The 18,168-nt window shown below is 35.6% G+C and overlaps 1 protein-coding gene across 3 annotated transcripts in view; it reads left to right on the top strand.

Moving 5' to 3' along the window:
* Positions 1–11,260, top strand: part of LOC106467388 (uncharacterized protein DDB_G0284459-like) — a 51,161-nt gene extending 39,901 nt beyond the window's left edge. For 2 of the 3 annotated variants that reach the window (XM_022395567.1, XM_022395566.1), the window contains 2 exons: positions 4,946–5,026; positions 7,640–11,260. In XM_022395567.1, the coding sequence (XP_022251275.1) occupies positions 4,946–5,026; positions 7,640–10,228 (2,670 nt within the window). In that variant the 3' untranslated portion in view covers positions 10,229–11,260. The remainder of the gene's footprint in view (positions 1–4,945; positions 5,027–7,639) is intronic. The other variant, XM_022395568.1, reaches the window with a different exon arrangement.
* Positions 11,261–18,168: the final 6,908 nt, after the last annotated feature.

The following is an 18,168-nucleotide window of genomic DNA, read 5'->3' as shown; positions in this document are numbered from 1 at the left end:
CTTTGTACATTTCCTCTTATCTTAAACTTCAATAAAAGTTTTTTTTCATTACCCATTAAAACCGTCTCCAGCCATTATTAAACCACAAACAATGTAGTGCGAAACTCGTTTACAAAAATGTGTTTATAAAACGGCCCCCCAATTGGATAGCGGTAAGTCTACGGACTTACAACGCTAAAATTGGCAGATACAGCAGATAACGCAATGTGGCTTTGCCCTGAAACAAATAAACAAACAAACAATTTATAAAGCGCTACCGGCCCCATCGGTAACCCTAGGGTTAAGGAAATTAGAAAGCAAAATCTCTATAACAAAGCATATTAGATTTCCTCGCCTTATAACAGCAGTACTTTTCGTTTTAGAGGCCACGTGTCTTCTTTTGGCTGGTTGGTTACCTACTGAAAATTAAAACCGCTAGCTTATAAAGAGATACTTGAGTCACAGCTGACTTCACAACGGGACGCCCAATAATGTCCTTCTAGTTGCTTTCCTCCCCGTCTTGCGAAGTGGTATTGTTCCTAGGAGGTTATGACGTCACGTTTTATGGCCTTGGCAGCTAACGTACTAAAACTCTCTGGGAAGGATGCAACGTGACTTGAGCTATAGACGCAATATGTTATACATGTGTTCGAGTGGCAGATCGATATCTGTGATTTGGTTGTACTGGGGTGTGTGCGTGTGTGTCTGCATCTTATCTTTGCTTGATGTGTCACAATAACACAATGATTTCTCATTATGATAGATAATCACAAAACGTCTACATACAAAACCTTCGCTTTTATATGGTTGGAAATATATGTATAGGCGAAAAGTATTAATCTTTAAGAAATTTATTTAAGCTTAACCACGATGTTGCTCCTGGCCTATTTTGGTGTTAAGAAAATACTGTAACCATGTTAAAGCCAATTACTTTGTATAAAATCAAATTTATAGCTGTATTCAATACAAGGCACAAAACAAACACTGTCAGTAGCAAATGTCAAAGAAAGATTTGGTCACATGACCCCCAAAAAACAATCAGTCGTAACTTAAAAATCTAACTATGACACTAGAGCGTTCGTGGAGTGTGTGTTTGTTTTATGACTAAGCCACATTGGACTAACTGTTGTATACACAGCAGGCAATCGAACCCCGGATTTTAGCGTTGCAACTCCGTAGACTTACCGCTGTCTCACCGGTAGACCGTTCATAAAACCTCGTACTTTAGAATCTAATATGTATTTAATAAATACCCAGCATGCCAAGCGTATTACATCAGCGGTTCCACATGATTACTTTACAAATAAGCATTAATTTTCTAACCTCAGATAATATCTTCCACTTAATATGTTATATATCTGCACGTCTTAGTAAATCACAGTATACCATCTTTCTACGTCATAGTAAGTCATGTTATACCATTTTACTACGTCATAGTAAATCATAGTATACCATCTTTCTACGTCATAGTAAGTCATATTATACCATCTTTCTACGTCATAGTAAATCATAGTATACCATCTTTCTACGTCATAGTAAGTCATATTATACCATTTTACTACGTCATAGTAAATCATAGTATACCATCTTTCTACGTCATAGTAAGTCATATTATACCATCTTTCTACGTCATAATATACCATCTTTCTACGTCATAAGATACCATCTTTCTATGTCATAGTAAATCATATTATACCATCTTTCTACATCATGGTAAGTCATATTATACCATCTTTCTACGTCATAGTAAGTCATATTATACCATCTTTCTACGTCATAGTAAGTCATATTATACCATCTTTCTACGTCATACTATCAATCTCACCATCAACATTATATAACACCATATTTTTATTTGGAAAAAATGTACGTTTATTGTTTTCGATTTATTTTTTCAAATAAAAATAACACAACTCACTAATAAGTGACAAAAATGTGAAAATCAGAGTTACTAAAAAAAACTACCATGGAAACAATATAATTATGATAATCAGAGAGCCATTATACAAAGCCAACACTATTAATAACCAATCGCTATTGGTAGCATTCATCGAAACATGCCTCGTGCTTGTCGACTTTTGATTGCACCAGTCGAGCTGAGGGTGTAGACGGGCACGCAGAGGGGGCGGGGCAACCCCCCCTCACCCATATGTAAGGGATATAAGGGAAAGGGGGCGTGGTAGATGCAGTCTTACAGCGTGAGTCAACCCACACTTCTGCGGTTGCTTGCGTGTCTCACGTTTTTTATATTTTATTTTTTTACAATCCTTTATTAGAGTAAAAAAAACAACCATGGTTGTTTACACATTCCCCAGCAGTCACTCATAATAGTTTTTAAAGAGAATAATACACGTGAATGATAACAAATATCAAACAAAATGTGTAACAATATTTTCAGATGAAAAACATCGCGTGACGCCGCGTACTATAATCACGTTCTTCCCTCATATAAACGATTTAACGGTACGAGTCGTAACATCGATTTTTATGAGATTAATGTAAGTTAGGAGCATTGCACGTGCTTACGTGTAACTTGATGCACGGAATTACCATTATTTTCAGATATTTTCAGGTTTTAGGCTTAGCTTTGAATGGCCAATATAAAGTAAATCTAAATTCTGTTAATTCTCCAAGTTACCTTGATGCACAGAATTACCATTATGTAGTTTAAACACTAAGTATCTTAATTTACATTTCCCCTAAAAAAAAAGAACTTTAATCACGTTAATATTGCTAGATTTTTGTTACGTTAATTGTTAAATGTTTATCACGTTATTATTTTTAGACTTTTGTTACGTTAATAGTGTTAGACTTTTGTTATGTTAATAGTGCTAGACCTTTGTTACGTTAATATTGTTAGATATTTATCGCGTTAATATTGTTAGATTTTTATCACATTAATATTGTTTGATATTTATCACGTTAATATCGTTAGATATTTAACACGTTAACATTATTTGATTTTTATCCCGTTAATATTGTTAGCTTTTTATCACGTTAATATTGTTAGATTTTTATCTCGTTAATATTGTTTGATATTTATCACGTTAATATTGTTTGATGCATTTCTCCCTATCGTGTTCAAGCGCTTCGGTATGCTTCTTGCTTCTGTGCCAAAACTTGTTAGTTTCTAACACATTTTACAGTACAAAAACAATTATTTATATTATAGCTTCAAGCTGATTATATACGCTTGAAAACTTATATAAAAACACAATTCCCTAATCATAAGAAGTAGATCAGTAATTGTATAACACGTGACAGAGTTCTGTAAACCTATAACACGTGACAGAGTTCTGTAAACCTATAACACGTGATAGAGTTCTGTAAACCTATAACACGTGACAGAGTTCAGTAAACCTATAACACGTAATAGAGTTCTGTAGGTTTACTCACCAGCTTGTTGAACACAGGTATTTGCATTACTGTTTTCTAAGAATTATTTATATATATATATATACCAGTAAAAGAACCACATGTACCACAAATAAAAAACGGTCATGAAAAAAATCTGTGGAGACTCAAGTGATAATGCAGAAAGAATGTTTCAAATATCAGGTTTCGATATTATAGCCTGACATGGGATTACTTGTAACAATTTCATCTACTTTTACAATCGTGTATGGATTACTGTTACTTACGTCACTGAACCCTGAAAGAAACCCAACTGAATTCTTCTATAACAGCACAAGTATCTTCATTTATTCAAAAAGTTTTTAAAATTTGTAAATTTTACTTAAACGTTTTATGTAATAGAATCCACGCTTCTGGAAAATTCTCCCAGCCAATCAGTTTTGTTTTGTTAACTAATATCAACATCTTTTTTTCCAACAGTTCTTAAACTTTAGTGACCCCGAAGACCCCTTTTAATTTAAAATTTCTTTAGGAACCCCTAAACCTATCAAAGTTTTTGTTTTGGAAAAAAAAAAGATTCCATGTACATGAAAAGCTGTATTCCAAAATTAAATGTTTTAATTAATATAAGTTTAATTTAACGAAAAATATTTTTTATTCTATAATCATATTTTTTTAATTATTCTTATGAAATTTCGACCATGACCCGTGGACCTCCTAGAGTATCCTCGATGCCCACCCTTTGATAAACTCTGCTTTATGGACTTTCAGGAAGTGAAAACAGTTTATCGTTGTTTTAGTTTTGAAGTTTCATTGTTAGTTCAACGATACATCATCATTTTAGTTTCGAAGTTTCATTGTCAGTTCAACAATACTTCATCGTTTTACTGTCAGTTCAACAGTACATAATCATTTTACTGTCAGTTCAACAGTACATCATCATTTTAGTTTCGAAGTTTCATTGTCAGTTCAACAATACATCATCATTTTACTGTCAGTTTAACAGTACATCATCATTTTAGTTTCGAAGTTTTAATGTCAGTTTAACAATACATCATCATTTTAGCTTCGAAGTTTAAATGTCAGGACAATAATACATCAGCATTTTAGTTTCGAAGTTTTAATGTCAGTTCAACAATACATCATCATTTTAGCTTCGAAGTTTAAATGTCAGGACAATAATACATCATCATTTTAGTTTCGAAGTTTTAATGTCAGTTCAACAATACATCATCATTTTACTGTCAGTTCAACAGTACATCATCATTTTAGTTTCGAAGTTTCATTGTTAGTTCAACAATACATCATCATTTTACTGTCAGTTCAACAGTACATCATCATTTTAGTTTCGAAGTTTCATTGTTAGTTCAACAATACATCATCATTTTACTGTCAGTTCAACAGTACATCATCATTTTAGTTTCGAAGTTTTAATATCAGGACAGGCTATCCTCGTCTTAGTTTCGAAGTTTTAATGTCAGGACAACAGGCTTTCCTCGTCTTAGTTTCGAAGTTTTAATGTCAGGACAACAGGCTATCCTCGTCTTAGTTTCGAAGTTTTAATGTAAGTTTATCGTCGTTTTTGTTTTGATTGTTATGAATGTCTTTACAGATAGACATCATGTACTACGACGAGTCCTTACGAGATGACTACAAGTTGATGGATATTGCTTATATTTACACGTGGAAACGAGTAAGTCGATTGTTTTCATTCTTATATATATACCCGTATAACATATCGTGTGTTAATGATATGTACCCGTATAACATATCGTGTGTTAATGATATATACCCGTATAACATATCGTGTGTTAATGATATATACCCGTATAACATATCGTGTGTTAATGATATATACCCGCATAACATATCGTGTGTTAATGATATATATACCCGTATAACATATCGTGTGTTAATGATATATACCCGTATAACATATCGTGTGTTAATGATATATATACCCGTATAACATATCGTGTGTTAATGATATATACCCGTATAACATATCGTGTGTTAATGATATATACCCGTATAACATATCGTGTGTTAATGATATATACCCGTATAACATATCGTGTGTTAATGACAACATATCTCACAGTTTCAGGAATTAAACCATCGAAGAAACACATATTTACACAACTTTCACACATATATTTTGATTAGTCTTCTTGCATCTCGCCAGCAGTGTCCTGCTAAGCTTGCAACAGTCACCTGTAGCGTGGCCAAATAACAAGTAACTTAATTCGATTGTCTCCATATTAGCTTCCGTATAGAATACACATCAGGCAACTTAAAAGGTACGTCTTTAATTCAAACGCCTCAGTATTAGCATCCGTATGGGGTACACATCAGGCAACTTGACAGGTATGTCTTTAATTGAAGCGCCTCGTTATTAGCTTCCGTATAGAGTACACATCAGGCAACATGGTAGGTATGTCTTTAATTGAAATGCCTCCATATTAGCGTCCGTATAAAGTACACATCAGGCAACTTTACGAGTATGTCTTAACTTGAAGTACCTCAATATTAGCGTCCGTATAGAGTACACATCAGGCAACATGATAGGTACGTCTTTAATTGAAATGCCTCCATATTAGCGTCCGTATAGAGTACACATCAGGCAACTTGACAGGTACGTCTCTAATTGAAATGCCTCCATATTAGCGTCCGTATAGAGTACACATCAGGAAACTTGACAGGTATGTCTTTAATTGAAACGCCTCGTTATTAGCTTCCGTATAAAGTACATATCAGGCAACTTGACAGGTACGTCTTTAATTGAAGTACCTCAATATAATGCTTCCATTTGAGTTAACGTTACCTCCCCCCCCCCTCTCTCTCCAAAGTCTATATACATTAATCTATTTCTGGCAGATGTGACATACTTTTGGTAACCCTGGCGTCTGTGCTCCAAAGTTGACGATCACAATAAGCTGTACAAACGTAATCCTAACGAAAGGGGTTATTCATGTTGAAACATATATATATGTTATTTCACTATCCAGTACTTGAGCATTTCTTGTACCCCGTGCTGTAACGTACCTCCTCCATGATATGCAGTTTTTAGTGTCTCGATAATTAATTATAAGTTAAAAACCACCCATGTACTGTATCCACGATAGGTTTCAGTATGAACGTGTAATCACAAACCACCCATGTACTGTATCCACGATAGGTTTCAGTATGAACATGTAATCACAAACCAACCATGTACTGTATCCACGATAGGTTTCAGTATGAACGTGTAATCACAAACCAACCATGTACTGTATCCACGATAGGTTTCAGTATGAACGTGTAATCACAAACCAACCATGTGAAATTGTTGGTTTGTGGACATTAATACTGTATATTAATATAATCTGATCAGAAAGCTAACGGCTTAGAGTTATTCATGATAAAAATGTAAATCTGTTTGCAAATACGTTCAGTAAAAGTTTACAGTCGTATAAATTTAATGTTTAATAAACATCGTAAGGTAACTTGACCATCTAACGGTTTAAGGGTAAGTAGCGCTTAGGATTTTTAAATAATGATAGCTATATTCTTTGTATGAAGACCGTTGCAATTGTTTGTTTGTTTGTAATTAGGCACAAAGCTACACCAAGGGTATCGAAACCCGGATTCTAGCGTTGTAAATCCGCAGACATACCGCTGTGCCACTGGGGGGGGGGGGCGTTGCAATTGCACCTAGAATGTATTAACTCTTAGCCTAAGATATGCCTGTATTTGTATTTGTACAATATAAACATATGGTGTGAGGAAAGCTAGCATCTTTGTATACTTTAATATGAATAATGCTGGTATATATAATACGAATTCCTCATAAGTAGGCAGCTATTATCATAGGCGTAAGAGGAAGGGGGCAATACCCCCAAATTCTGGCCCCAATAGTTTTTCGGGGAAAAGCTCCGTACATATCTATAACTTGTATATTTTCAAATTGATTATGCCTTTTTCAGAAAATATATTACCCACACGTGACATTTTCACTTGCACCTTTTTAACCCTTTAGCGCCGTATGGTTCCGCATGGAAGTGATTAGAACAATTTTTTTCAAGCGACTTTAAACTTTATAGTACATGATTTTAAGGTCGATTTTATATTTTCGGGCAAAACTTGCTTGCCCCCCCTTCGGTCAAAATCAAGCCCCTACTCCTCTGGCTATTATTATTATACAGTATATAGTTTAATTTGTGTTTTTATATTGCTCACTGACTGTATCATAGTTAACAACTTTTTTCTGTGTGTGTATGGGTTACTAAGATGTTGCTATTGAAAATTTATTGTTTTTATTTTTCAGAATGGTCCCATGAGGCTGTTTTATAAAATCATGAATAAGCCCACAGAAAGAATTAAGACCTGTAGCTCTACCTGTATTCAAACATTGTCTAACAGCAGTAATGGCGTAACGATAACTTTGGCTCGACCATTGTCCAATAAAGGGAATTCTGGGATAGAAACCAACGAACTAGAGCTCTCGTTCGCAACAGAAAAAGAAGCTCCAATGGAAAACCATTCAAATTTAGAAAAGAAAAAACTGAACCACGAAAGTTTTAATAGTAAAAACAAGAGAATCAACCCTGAAGATGTTTCTAGCAAACTGTCTAAAGAAGATGTCGACACCAAACCCACCAGTGTTACAAATCTATTACAAGACGATAACAACGTCCAGACAATTAACTCACAAGTATATAGTAAGGCCTACAAATCCTTATTCTCTGGAATCTCCTCAATGTTTTCTGTTCAAAATAAAAAGGACCAACAGAAGAATAAAGCAGCAGAAATGTCTTGTGGTTTGTTGGGACATGCAACTAAAAAATCGCAGAAACCAACTGAGGAGATCCAACTTCAAACAGACGAGGCAACACACAAATCAGAAAAAAAAGCTAAAACAATTGAGAAGAAGAACAGTCTCAGTCAGGTTGAAACAAAAAAAAGCACTGACCCAGTTCGTAACGAGAAACACTCCAGTTCATTGGGATACAAAGCACTTATAGCTTCTGTTGAGCCCCAGAAACTAGCCAGCCCCGATGAAACCAAGAAACATACTTGTCAAGCAGAAACTAAAAAACTCGACAGTGCGCCTGAAACTAAGCTTTCGAGCTCCAGTGTGATAAATACACTTTCCAATACACCGCAAACCAAAAACCATTCTAGCCAAACTCATACTAAGAGATCTTCCAGTCACGGTGAAATAAAGAAACTTTCTAGCACAAGTGAAACGAAGAAACACGCCAAATTAAGTAAAACGAAAAAGATGGTCAGCTCACCTGAAACTAAGAATGTTGCTAGCTCAACAGAAATTGAGAAATATATTAGCCCAACTGAAATTCGAAAAATTGTCCGCCCAACTGAAACTGAGAAAAATATCAATGGAACTGAAATTGAGAAAGTTGTCACCCCATCTGAAACTAGGAAAGTTGTCAACCCTACTGAAACTGGGAAGGTTATCAACCCTACTGAAACTGGGAAGGTTATCAACCCTACTGAAACTGGGAAGGTTATCAACCCTACTGAAACTGGGAAGGTTATCAACCCTACTGAAACTGAGAATACTGGTTACCCATCTGAAACTGGGAAAGTTGTCATCCCAACCGATATTGAGAAGGTTATTAGCCCTACTGAAACTGAGAAGGTTATCAGCCCAATTGAAACCGAGAAAGTTATCAACCCAACTGAAAATCAAAAATCTAGCAGCCCAACTGAAACTAAGAAAGTTATCAGCCCAACTGAAACTAAGAAAGTCATCAGCTCAACTGAAACCAAGAAAGTTATCAGCCCAAATGAAACTAGAAATATTGTCACTCCAACCGAAACAAGGCAACTTGCAAGCCCAGTTAACAGTGACAAACTTGGAAACTTAACGAAAATAAAGGAACTTATAAGTTCATCTAAAGTCAGTAAACTAAACAGTGACTCCAATGCTTCCAAAACCAGTGAAGTAAATAATATTCAACCAAGTTTAGACCTACCGTCGTTTTCCTGTGAAGTTGGTACCACGGAACCTATTAAAAACGTAAAACCCACATTGGAGGTAGCACTAACAGTAGTCGCTGGAAAGGTAGACGCTCAGGTAACTAAACCAGCTAAACTTCCATCTAGTGACGACAAGAAGAGTTCTCGACACCATGAGAAAAAATCAAAAAAAGACGGTGGGATGAAAGTTTCAAAGCCCCCAGAGTTTTTTGTTAGCAAACCTGGAGATATCCCACCCATAAAAATATTTAGAAAGCTGTCTAAAGTTGTTGATCACGATAGGCAAGACTCTAAGGCATACAGAGAATTAAGCAGCGGTGTAAATAAACGTTCCAAGACTCAGTTTGTCACAGAGGATGACTTGTGGTCGACTAAGACAACACTTGAAACTGGGAAACTGTCTAATTATTCTCTTTCTCCGCCCCCAATACTATCGGCAACTGTTAGCAGTTCGTGTCTATCGCCGAGCGCCAATTATCCATCTTGCCAAACTCCTCTACGTGTTCCGTCCACGTGCGTGTCGTCCCACGAAAAGCTCGAGCCTCAGCGAGACGATATCGGGGCCTTGGACTTAACGCTGTCTCACCGTCAAGAAATACATCACCGCAACACGTCGCCCAAGCCCCGTCCTCGGCACGTGGCTAACCCCCCTGTCTTGGACAAACTCAGGCAACCGCACTGCCTGCCGGCACCGACAAAACAGTCGCCGAAAATGCCGCCGCCTCCGCCACCTCCCGTATCTCACACCCACATATACAGTAGGAAGCCAGAAGTTGGACGAAATCATCGTTTCAAGGGCAGCACATTAACTGTGATAAATCCGGATCCAAATAGCTGTCGCCCCAAGATAGTCATAAAAAACCTGGATCCTAGGCCAGACCATCATCATCATCATCATAATCACCGGATGTAAAGCGGGTGTATATATTTTCAGTGTTATTGTTACGGTGTTAAGCTTCGCGTATTGCGCGCGCGCGCGCGCGTGTGTGTGAATTTTGTGTGTGTTAAGAACTTTAGACATTTTGATACACGCGGTTAAGTAGAAAGAATACGCTAAATCGCTGCATGTTTACAATCAACTCGGAAGAAATCAGTTGAATACAGAACTTGTTGGAAATATGCTATTAACTTATATAATATAGTTACGTACAACCGCGCCACCGTACGGCGCCTTGGCGTAACACTGGAAGCGTGTAACATTTTTGTAAAGTTATTATAACGACTAAACGTTCGCCAACAGACTGTAAAAACAAAAAAAAACCTTATTTAAAATCGGTACAAAGTATGTTTTAGATCTTCGTTACGCATGTTTTGTTACACACGTGTTCTTTTCGTACTTTATGAACTGAACATAATGAAAAGGAAATATATTTGTGCAGCCTTGATCTTACCAACAGACAATTTGCCAGCAGGTGACAATGCCTAGAACACGTTCCGCGTGACAAGGTTTTGGTGTAAATGTGTGTGTGTGTGTGTGTGTCTTCCATATTGACATGTTCCATTGCTGTATTTCCAGTTATACATATATGAGCTTGTATATCACCAGTTGCAAGTGTAATGTTGAACAGAATCTCTGTCTGCTTTTACCGTTTCTCTTAGAATATTATAATTTCCTAAAACAAGTGTAAAGTGAAAATATGTTTCTTAAAAAAAAAAACACGTTGAACTTGTGTTTGTATTTATATCTGGTGCATGACGAAACAAGAGTTTATATTTTTTAAATGATCAAGAAAGAACCAGTTGAAATGTCTAAGAAGGAAATGACTACAAAAACCTAATACAAAATGTTTGAATAACTTTTGTGACACTCTTAAAACTACATCCACTTGCCATCATAATAACTTGTATATATTCCACTGTACAGTTATTTTCTTCATCATTGTATAGTCTTTCTTGTACAGGTAAATAAAAACCGTGTGGCAAAGGCCATTTTTTTTCATGTAAACCGCACTATTTAAAATAATAACAATGGTTAAGTATTAGTTAGGCCTAATACGTTTGTTCTTAACTGGGATTAGCCTATTGGCTGTTAAGTGCTGTATATTTGTAGCAGCAGAGATTTTCATTGCCAGTGAATATAAAATAAAAAATAAGCCCTATTTCTGTGTGATTATTAGACGTGAGGTTCATCATAAAAGTATTTTCGTTATTCGTTAGGAACTGATTAAATGAACAAGTCAGAAGGAATTACGGACCACAGCGAAAACAACTGTTTAACCTCCAAACTACCAACTTTTTTATGTACCGTTTTTAGAATCTGCTGGGCAATATTGATGGTGTTTTTTGTTTTTTTTTATGTGTGGCTTACATGTTATTAGGAACCAACAAAATTATAAACCCACGAGCCATTTCGTGCACAAGTAATTTAGGAAAAGTCCTCTATCATGTAAAAGTTATTGTACCGCACTTTTTTTTTTACAGGAAACAATATTTCTCTTGCGCAAACTCAGAGGTATAATATACAGTTAAGCCTACTTCAAATATAAACAATAACCTTTACTCAGAAGTTTATATTAATTAACGGCAAAGAAATTGATGTATATACCATTTCTTATATATATATACAGAGGGAAAATGTACGCCGTCAGTCTAAGTCTTCACGTTACAAATCACGCTATCGTTCATTTATATATAAGTAGATAACAACATTTTGTCAAGCTGATTTCCAAAGACTAGGAAAAACTGATAGGTGGAGACAGACACAAAATGTCAATGTAACGACATTAGTAACTCTGACGTCAACAAATCAGGATCTCGTTAAAATCAATAGGCAAACTACTAACTGAATACTCTCGTTGCCAGCACATTGAGATTCTCATCAAAAACATTCGTTAACCTGAGTCTTAATGTAGCCAAGATTTACCTGAATCGTATTCCACAGCTTATCAACCAGAAAGCTAAATATGCTGTATCAATATCAGTACTGGTGTTACCAACCGTACTCGTATTTACCTCAATCGTATTCCACAGCTTATCAACCAGAAAGCTAAATATGCTGTATCAATATCAGTACTGGTGTTACCAACCGTACTCGTATTTATCTGAATCGTATTCCACAGCTTATCAACCAGAAATATAAATCATTATCAGTTTAAACACTATATATACTTTTCTACAGACTAAATAAAGACTGGTTCCACTTATGGGTATAAGGACTGGTTCTAGTTTCCTACGGGTATAAGGACTGGTTCCACTTCTCTGCAGATATAAAGACTGGTTCCACTTCTCTACGAGTATAAGGACTGGTTCCACTTCTCTACAGGTATAAGGACTGGTTCTAGTTTTCAACGGGTATCAAGATTGGTTCCATTTCTTTACGGGTATAAGGGCTGGTTCTAGTTTTCTACGGGTATCGAGACTGGTTCTACTTATCTACGGGTATAAGGACTGGTTCCACTTCTCTACGGATACAAAGACTGATTCCACTTCTCTACGGGTATAAAGACTCGTTCCACTTCTCTACGGGTATAAGGACTGGTTCCACTTCTCTACAATACAAATAGTGGTTCCACTTATCTACGAGTATAAGGACTGGTTCCACTTCTCTACAGGTATAAGGACTGGTTCTAGTTTTCAACGGGTATCAAGACTGTTTCTAGTTTTCTACGAGTATAAGGACTGGTTCCACTTCTCTACAATACAAATACTGGTTCCACTTCTCTACAGGTATAAGGATTGGTTCTAGTTTTTAACGGGTATCAAGACTGGTTCCATTTCTCTACGGGTATAAGTACTGGTTCCACTTATCTACATACATAAAGTATGTGTTTCTGTATGATACATAAAAACCTTGGCTCTACTTCTACACGAAGTACCAGTGAGTTTACATAAATGTTTTACTACTGTTAAACATCATTAACAAAAATAAGTGCTTGCGCTTGAGATTGAATCATTCATGATATGACTCTATAAATGTATAACTATTTTTACTCAGTAGAAATGTTCGAAGTGAAATGTGAAGTAATAAGGGTATTTCTTTCCTACATTGCTAAGAAGCCAAAGCAAAACAGACGTGCATTTATTAATTACATTCGCAAACAGAAAGTGTGAATTCACACTTTTATGAGTGTCAAATTCTAATCTAGGAGTTACGCCCTTAAAATGTTAATTCACACCTTTCATCAGAAAAAGCTATTCCCCACACAGTATGATTATGAAATATTAAGTATTTCAGGTTTTTCCTTATGTGTCGGCAGGATTCTTTACAGTAGGTGTCTGTGACTTGTTGGCGATAAGTTTCAATAATAAACAAACAGCACACAGTCCACTTGTTTTAAAATAATATGTTAAAAGAAGTCAAACATATATACAAATGTTCGTTACACAGTTAATCACCACAGTTGTATCCAGAGCTTTAAATAACCGTCTCTTTTTGTCGAAGTCCACACAATTTAGAACACAATTGACAAAACAAATTATTCTTCTCTGCTTTGTTATTACAATACAGTCGGTGATAATTTCACTTACGAATCACCAGAACGTATTATTGTACCAAGATACTGTAGAAGTTTATCAGGAATCATCAGAACGTATTATTGTGCCATGATGCTGTAGAAGTTTATCAGGAATCATCAGAACGTATTATTGTGCCATGATGCTGTAGAAGTTTATCAGGAATCATCAGAACGTATTATTGTGCCATGATGCTGTAGAAGTTTATCAGGAATCATCAGAACGTATTATTGTACCATATGCTGTAGACGTTTATCAGGAATCATCAGAACGTATTATTGTGCCATGATACCGTAGAAGTTGTTTGGCAAGTTCTTTTGTTGTTGTTTTTATATCTTACTTATTTTCTGTGACTTTCTTCACAAAAAGCACGTGTGCGTGACTTTGCCAGTTGAGTTATAAATCAGAAACAAGATCCTTCAGGCAAATTGTTAAAAGTTATAATTACCAACTAAAGAATATTTTCGTGACTTGTCGTTTTAAACAACGATGTGGTGTTAAGAAGAAACCTACGGCAAGTACATCTTGTAAACGATGTGGTGTTACCAAGGAAACCTACGGTGAGTACATGTTGTAAACGATGTGGTGTTAACAAGGAAACCTACGGTGAGTACATATTGTAAACGATCTGGTGTTAAGAAGAAACCTACGGTGAGTATATATTGTAAACGATGTGGTGTTAACAAAGAAACCTACGGTGAGTACATATTGTAAACGGTGTGGTGTTAAGAAGAAACCTACGGCGAGTACATATTGTAAATGGTGTACTGTTAAGAAGAAACTTACGGTGGGTACATGTTGTAAACGATGTGGTGTTAACAAAGAAACCTACGGTGAGTACATATTGTAAACGATGCGGTGTTAACAAAGAAACCTACGGTGAGTACATGTTGTAAACGATGTGGTGTTAAGAAGAAACCTACGGTGAGTACATATTGTAAACGATGTGGTGTTAAGAAGAAACCTACGGTGAGTACATATTGTAAACGATGTGGTGTTAAGAAAGAACCTACGGTGAGTACATGTTGTAAACGATGTGATGTTAACGAAGAAACCTACGGTGAGTACATGTTGTAAACGATGTGGTGTTAAGAAGAAACCTATGGTGAGTACATGTTGTAAACGATGTGGTGTTAACAAGGAAACCTGCGGTGAGTACATATTGTAAACGATGTGGTGTTAAGAATAAACCTACGGTGAGTACATGTTGTAAACGGTGTGCTGTTAAGAAGAAACCTACGGTGAGTATATGTTGTAAACGATGTGGTGTTAACAAAGAAACCTACGGTGAGTACCTATTGTAAACGACGTGGTGTTAAGAAGAACAAGGAAACCTACGGCAAGTACATATTGTAAACGGTGTGCTGTTAAGAAGAAACCTACGGTGAGTATATGTTGTAAACGATGTGGTGTTAAGAAGAACAAGGAAACCTACGGTAAGTACATGTTGTACAATTGGTTTGAATTTATATGACAAGTCAATAAAAGTTAGTCCTTTTATCAGCGTAAATAATCTTTTCTGAGAGCTTAAAGTTAAAGATGCTGCTTATTTAATGGTTTAAAAACGTTTGCTGTGGTTTTTATTAGAATACGCAAACGGTTTCTACAAATTTAACTTTCACGAGACTAATTGAAATTCAAGGAATCTCTACGAAACTAATGAAACCAGAATTTTATAATATGACGTTATCTCTACGAAACTAATCAAACAAACTTGTAGAATAGGGCGTTATCTCTACGAAACTAATCAAACAAACTTGTAGAATATGACGTTATCTTTACGAAACTAATCAAACAAACTTGTAGAATATGACGTTATCTCTACGAAACTAATCAAACAAACTTGTAGAATAGAACGTTATCTCTACGAAACTAATCAAACAAACTTGTAGAATATGACGTTATCTCTACGAAACTAATCAAACAAACTTGTAGAATAGGGCGTTATCTCTACGAAACTAATCAAACAAACTTGTAGAATATGACGTTATCTCTACGAAACTAATCAAACAAACTTGTAGAATAGAACGTTATCTCTACGAAACTAATCAAACAAACTTGTAGAATATGACGTTATCTCTACGAAACTAATCAAAACAAACTTGTAGAACATGATGTTATCTTTGAAACACAAAACAATTAAACAGTGGGCCACTTGACAAAATAAAACTTACGCTACGTCACTTCGTTAACTGCAAAACGCGATCAAACAATGACACTTCGATATTTTGACAACGTAGAAAATGTAAACAATGCAATTATGATATTTTGATAAGACAGAAAGATTAAAGATCGTCAATATTCTATCTTGACATCATAGAAAAAAATTAATACTAGAAATAAACGACCTTATAACACCAAATTGTTGTTCTTCTTTAATTGGACACTCAACGTTTCGCTTTACAGCTTCTTTTTGTTTGTGTTTTAGTGAACGCTACTGAAAAAGCTATAAAGCGAAGCGTTGAGTGTCCAATTAAAGAAAAGCAACAATTTAATGTTATAAGGTCGTCTGTTTCCAGTATTAAAATGTCTTCTATACACCAATATGCACTACAGAAACTAAATAATAACACAGAAAAATTAAGCGACAAACAATTATTGACTGGTTATGAGGGCAACAAATGATATGTTGCCGAAACTTACCAGTCAATAACTGTTTTATTCTACTCCCACCCCTCATTCCATCTGTTTTTAGTTAATAATTCAATAAAACTTATCTGTATCATTGTAATTAAACAACATTTCAATGTCTCAATATATATACAATTCTAACTCGTAGACTTATTCGTCCGTGCACTTCACTACTGGTAACATGGCCATATAGGTGCATGGGCTCATTATGTTGATGATTATAATTAATATATGAGAAATAATTAACTTAATCGAGAAGTGTTTGTTTGTGTGGTTTTAGAGCAAAGCCCCCATTGGCTTATCTTCTGTGTCCACCGCGGGGAATCGAAACCTGAATTTTAGCGTCGAAAGTTCGTAAACAATCGAGGAATTAGCCACAATTAGTTCAATAAATTTATCACGGAATGATCAGATAGCAAAAAGGATTAAACCTTCAAATTCCAATAAAGTATAAAAAAAACGCACCTGTCTAACTTGAGGGTAAAACCTGCTTAGAATGCTAACAAGATTTCTAACGTTGTCATCAACAGTTACCCCACCCCTATCCTCCTTGAAATGCAGTAATCCTCTGATATTACTACAGCTTTTTTTTCGTTATGTTTCGATACTTTTACTATACTGCAACAAGACTCTGTAGCTCTTCATCTGGAACACCCAGAGTAATTGAAATCTTACGTCATAAGATATGTAAATATTAATTTTACGGGTTTGAGCAAATTGTCTGTAATTAGATATAACTAAATCATCGTCTTTTCACTGTGCTGTAGAAAACTGTCGTCTGCAAGGTCCTGCAACCATGGCAACAATTTTGAAAACCGGGTAACATTGATGGTATTTGTTGCCTGGCTATTCAAGGCAACATTTAAAATGTTGCATACCATGTCACATGTTCTCGGCCAATCACAACTAAAAATTCACGCTAGGGAGTAGAATAATGTCACCTCGTTACCAAAATTGACACATTGACACTAGGTTATCTTGATAAACAAACAGCGAATTTTATACAATGTTATTTGTTGTTAACTTAACAACATAGTAAAACCTGTACTATTAACTTACCTATTTTGGAAACATGGCAAAAACTGATAATCTTAGGCATTATTTGTCAATACAACACATAAGAGGCAAAGACAAATACACTGACTCAAAAAATGCCATTACGTTACACTTTAATCCTTGCTGTATTAAAATCGGGAAAATCTAATAAAAATTCGAATAAACACATAAAGGTGTCATCGTTTTAAGTTGACAACAAATGTCTCTTCCACGACAGACGAAAAACACTAAATCCATATTACGTCAGCCTCCAATAGAGCTTCCACGAAATCCTTCCAAAATAAACTTCTACAACGTCACAGCATCAGGTTTACACCCTAGCGTTCATGTCACATACAAAAATAAAACAACTCAAACAATTTTGCTACGTTACCTTGACAACTTTAACCCCACCACATTGATAGAATTTTGTACTTTATCTTAACGTCTCCCAGTAGATCAGCGGTAAGTTTATGAACTTACAAAGTTGGAATATGGTCGATTCCATTTGGTGGACAGAGCGATTATAGCCTATCGGTAAGTTTATGAACTTACAAAGTTGGAATATGGTCGATTCCATTTAGTGGACAGAGCGCTGATAGACTATCGGTAAGTTTATGAACTTCCAAAGTTGGAATATGGTCGATTCCATTTGGTTGATAGAGCGCTGATAGACTATCGGTAAGTTTATGAACTTCCAAAGTTGGAATATGGTCGATTCCATTTGGTGGACAG

The sequence above is a fragment of the Limulus polyphemus genome, unplaced genomic scaffold (assembly GCF_000517525.1).
Source record: "Limulus polyphemus unplaced genomic scaffold, Limulus_polyphemus-2.1.2 Scaffold2596, whole genome shotgun sequence".
Classification (NCBI taxonomy): domain Eukaryota; kingdom Metazoa; phylum Arthropoda; class Merostomata; order Xiphosura; family Limulidae; genus Limulus; species Limulus polyphemus.
The sequence above is the reverse complement of the archived record's forward strand: the minus strand, read 5'-3'. Positions and strand labels throughout refer to the sequence as shown.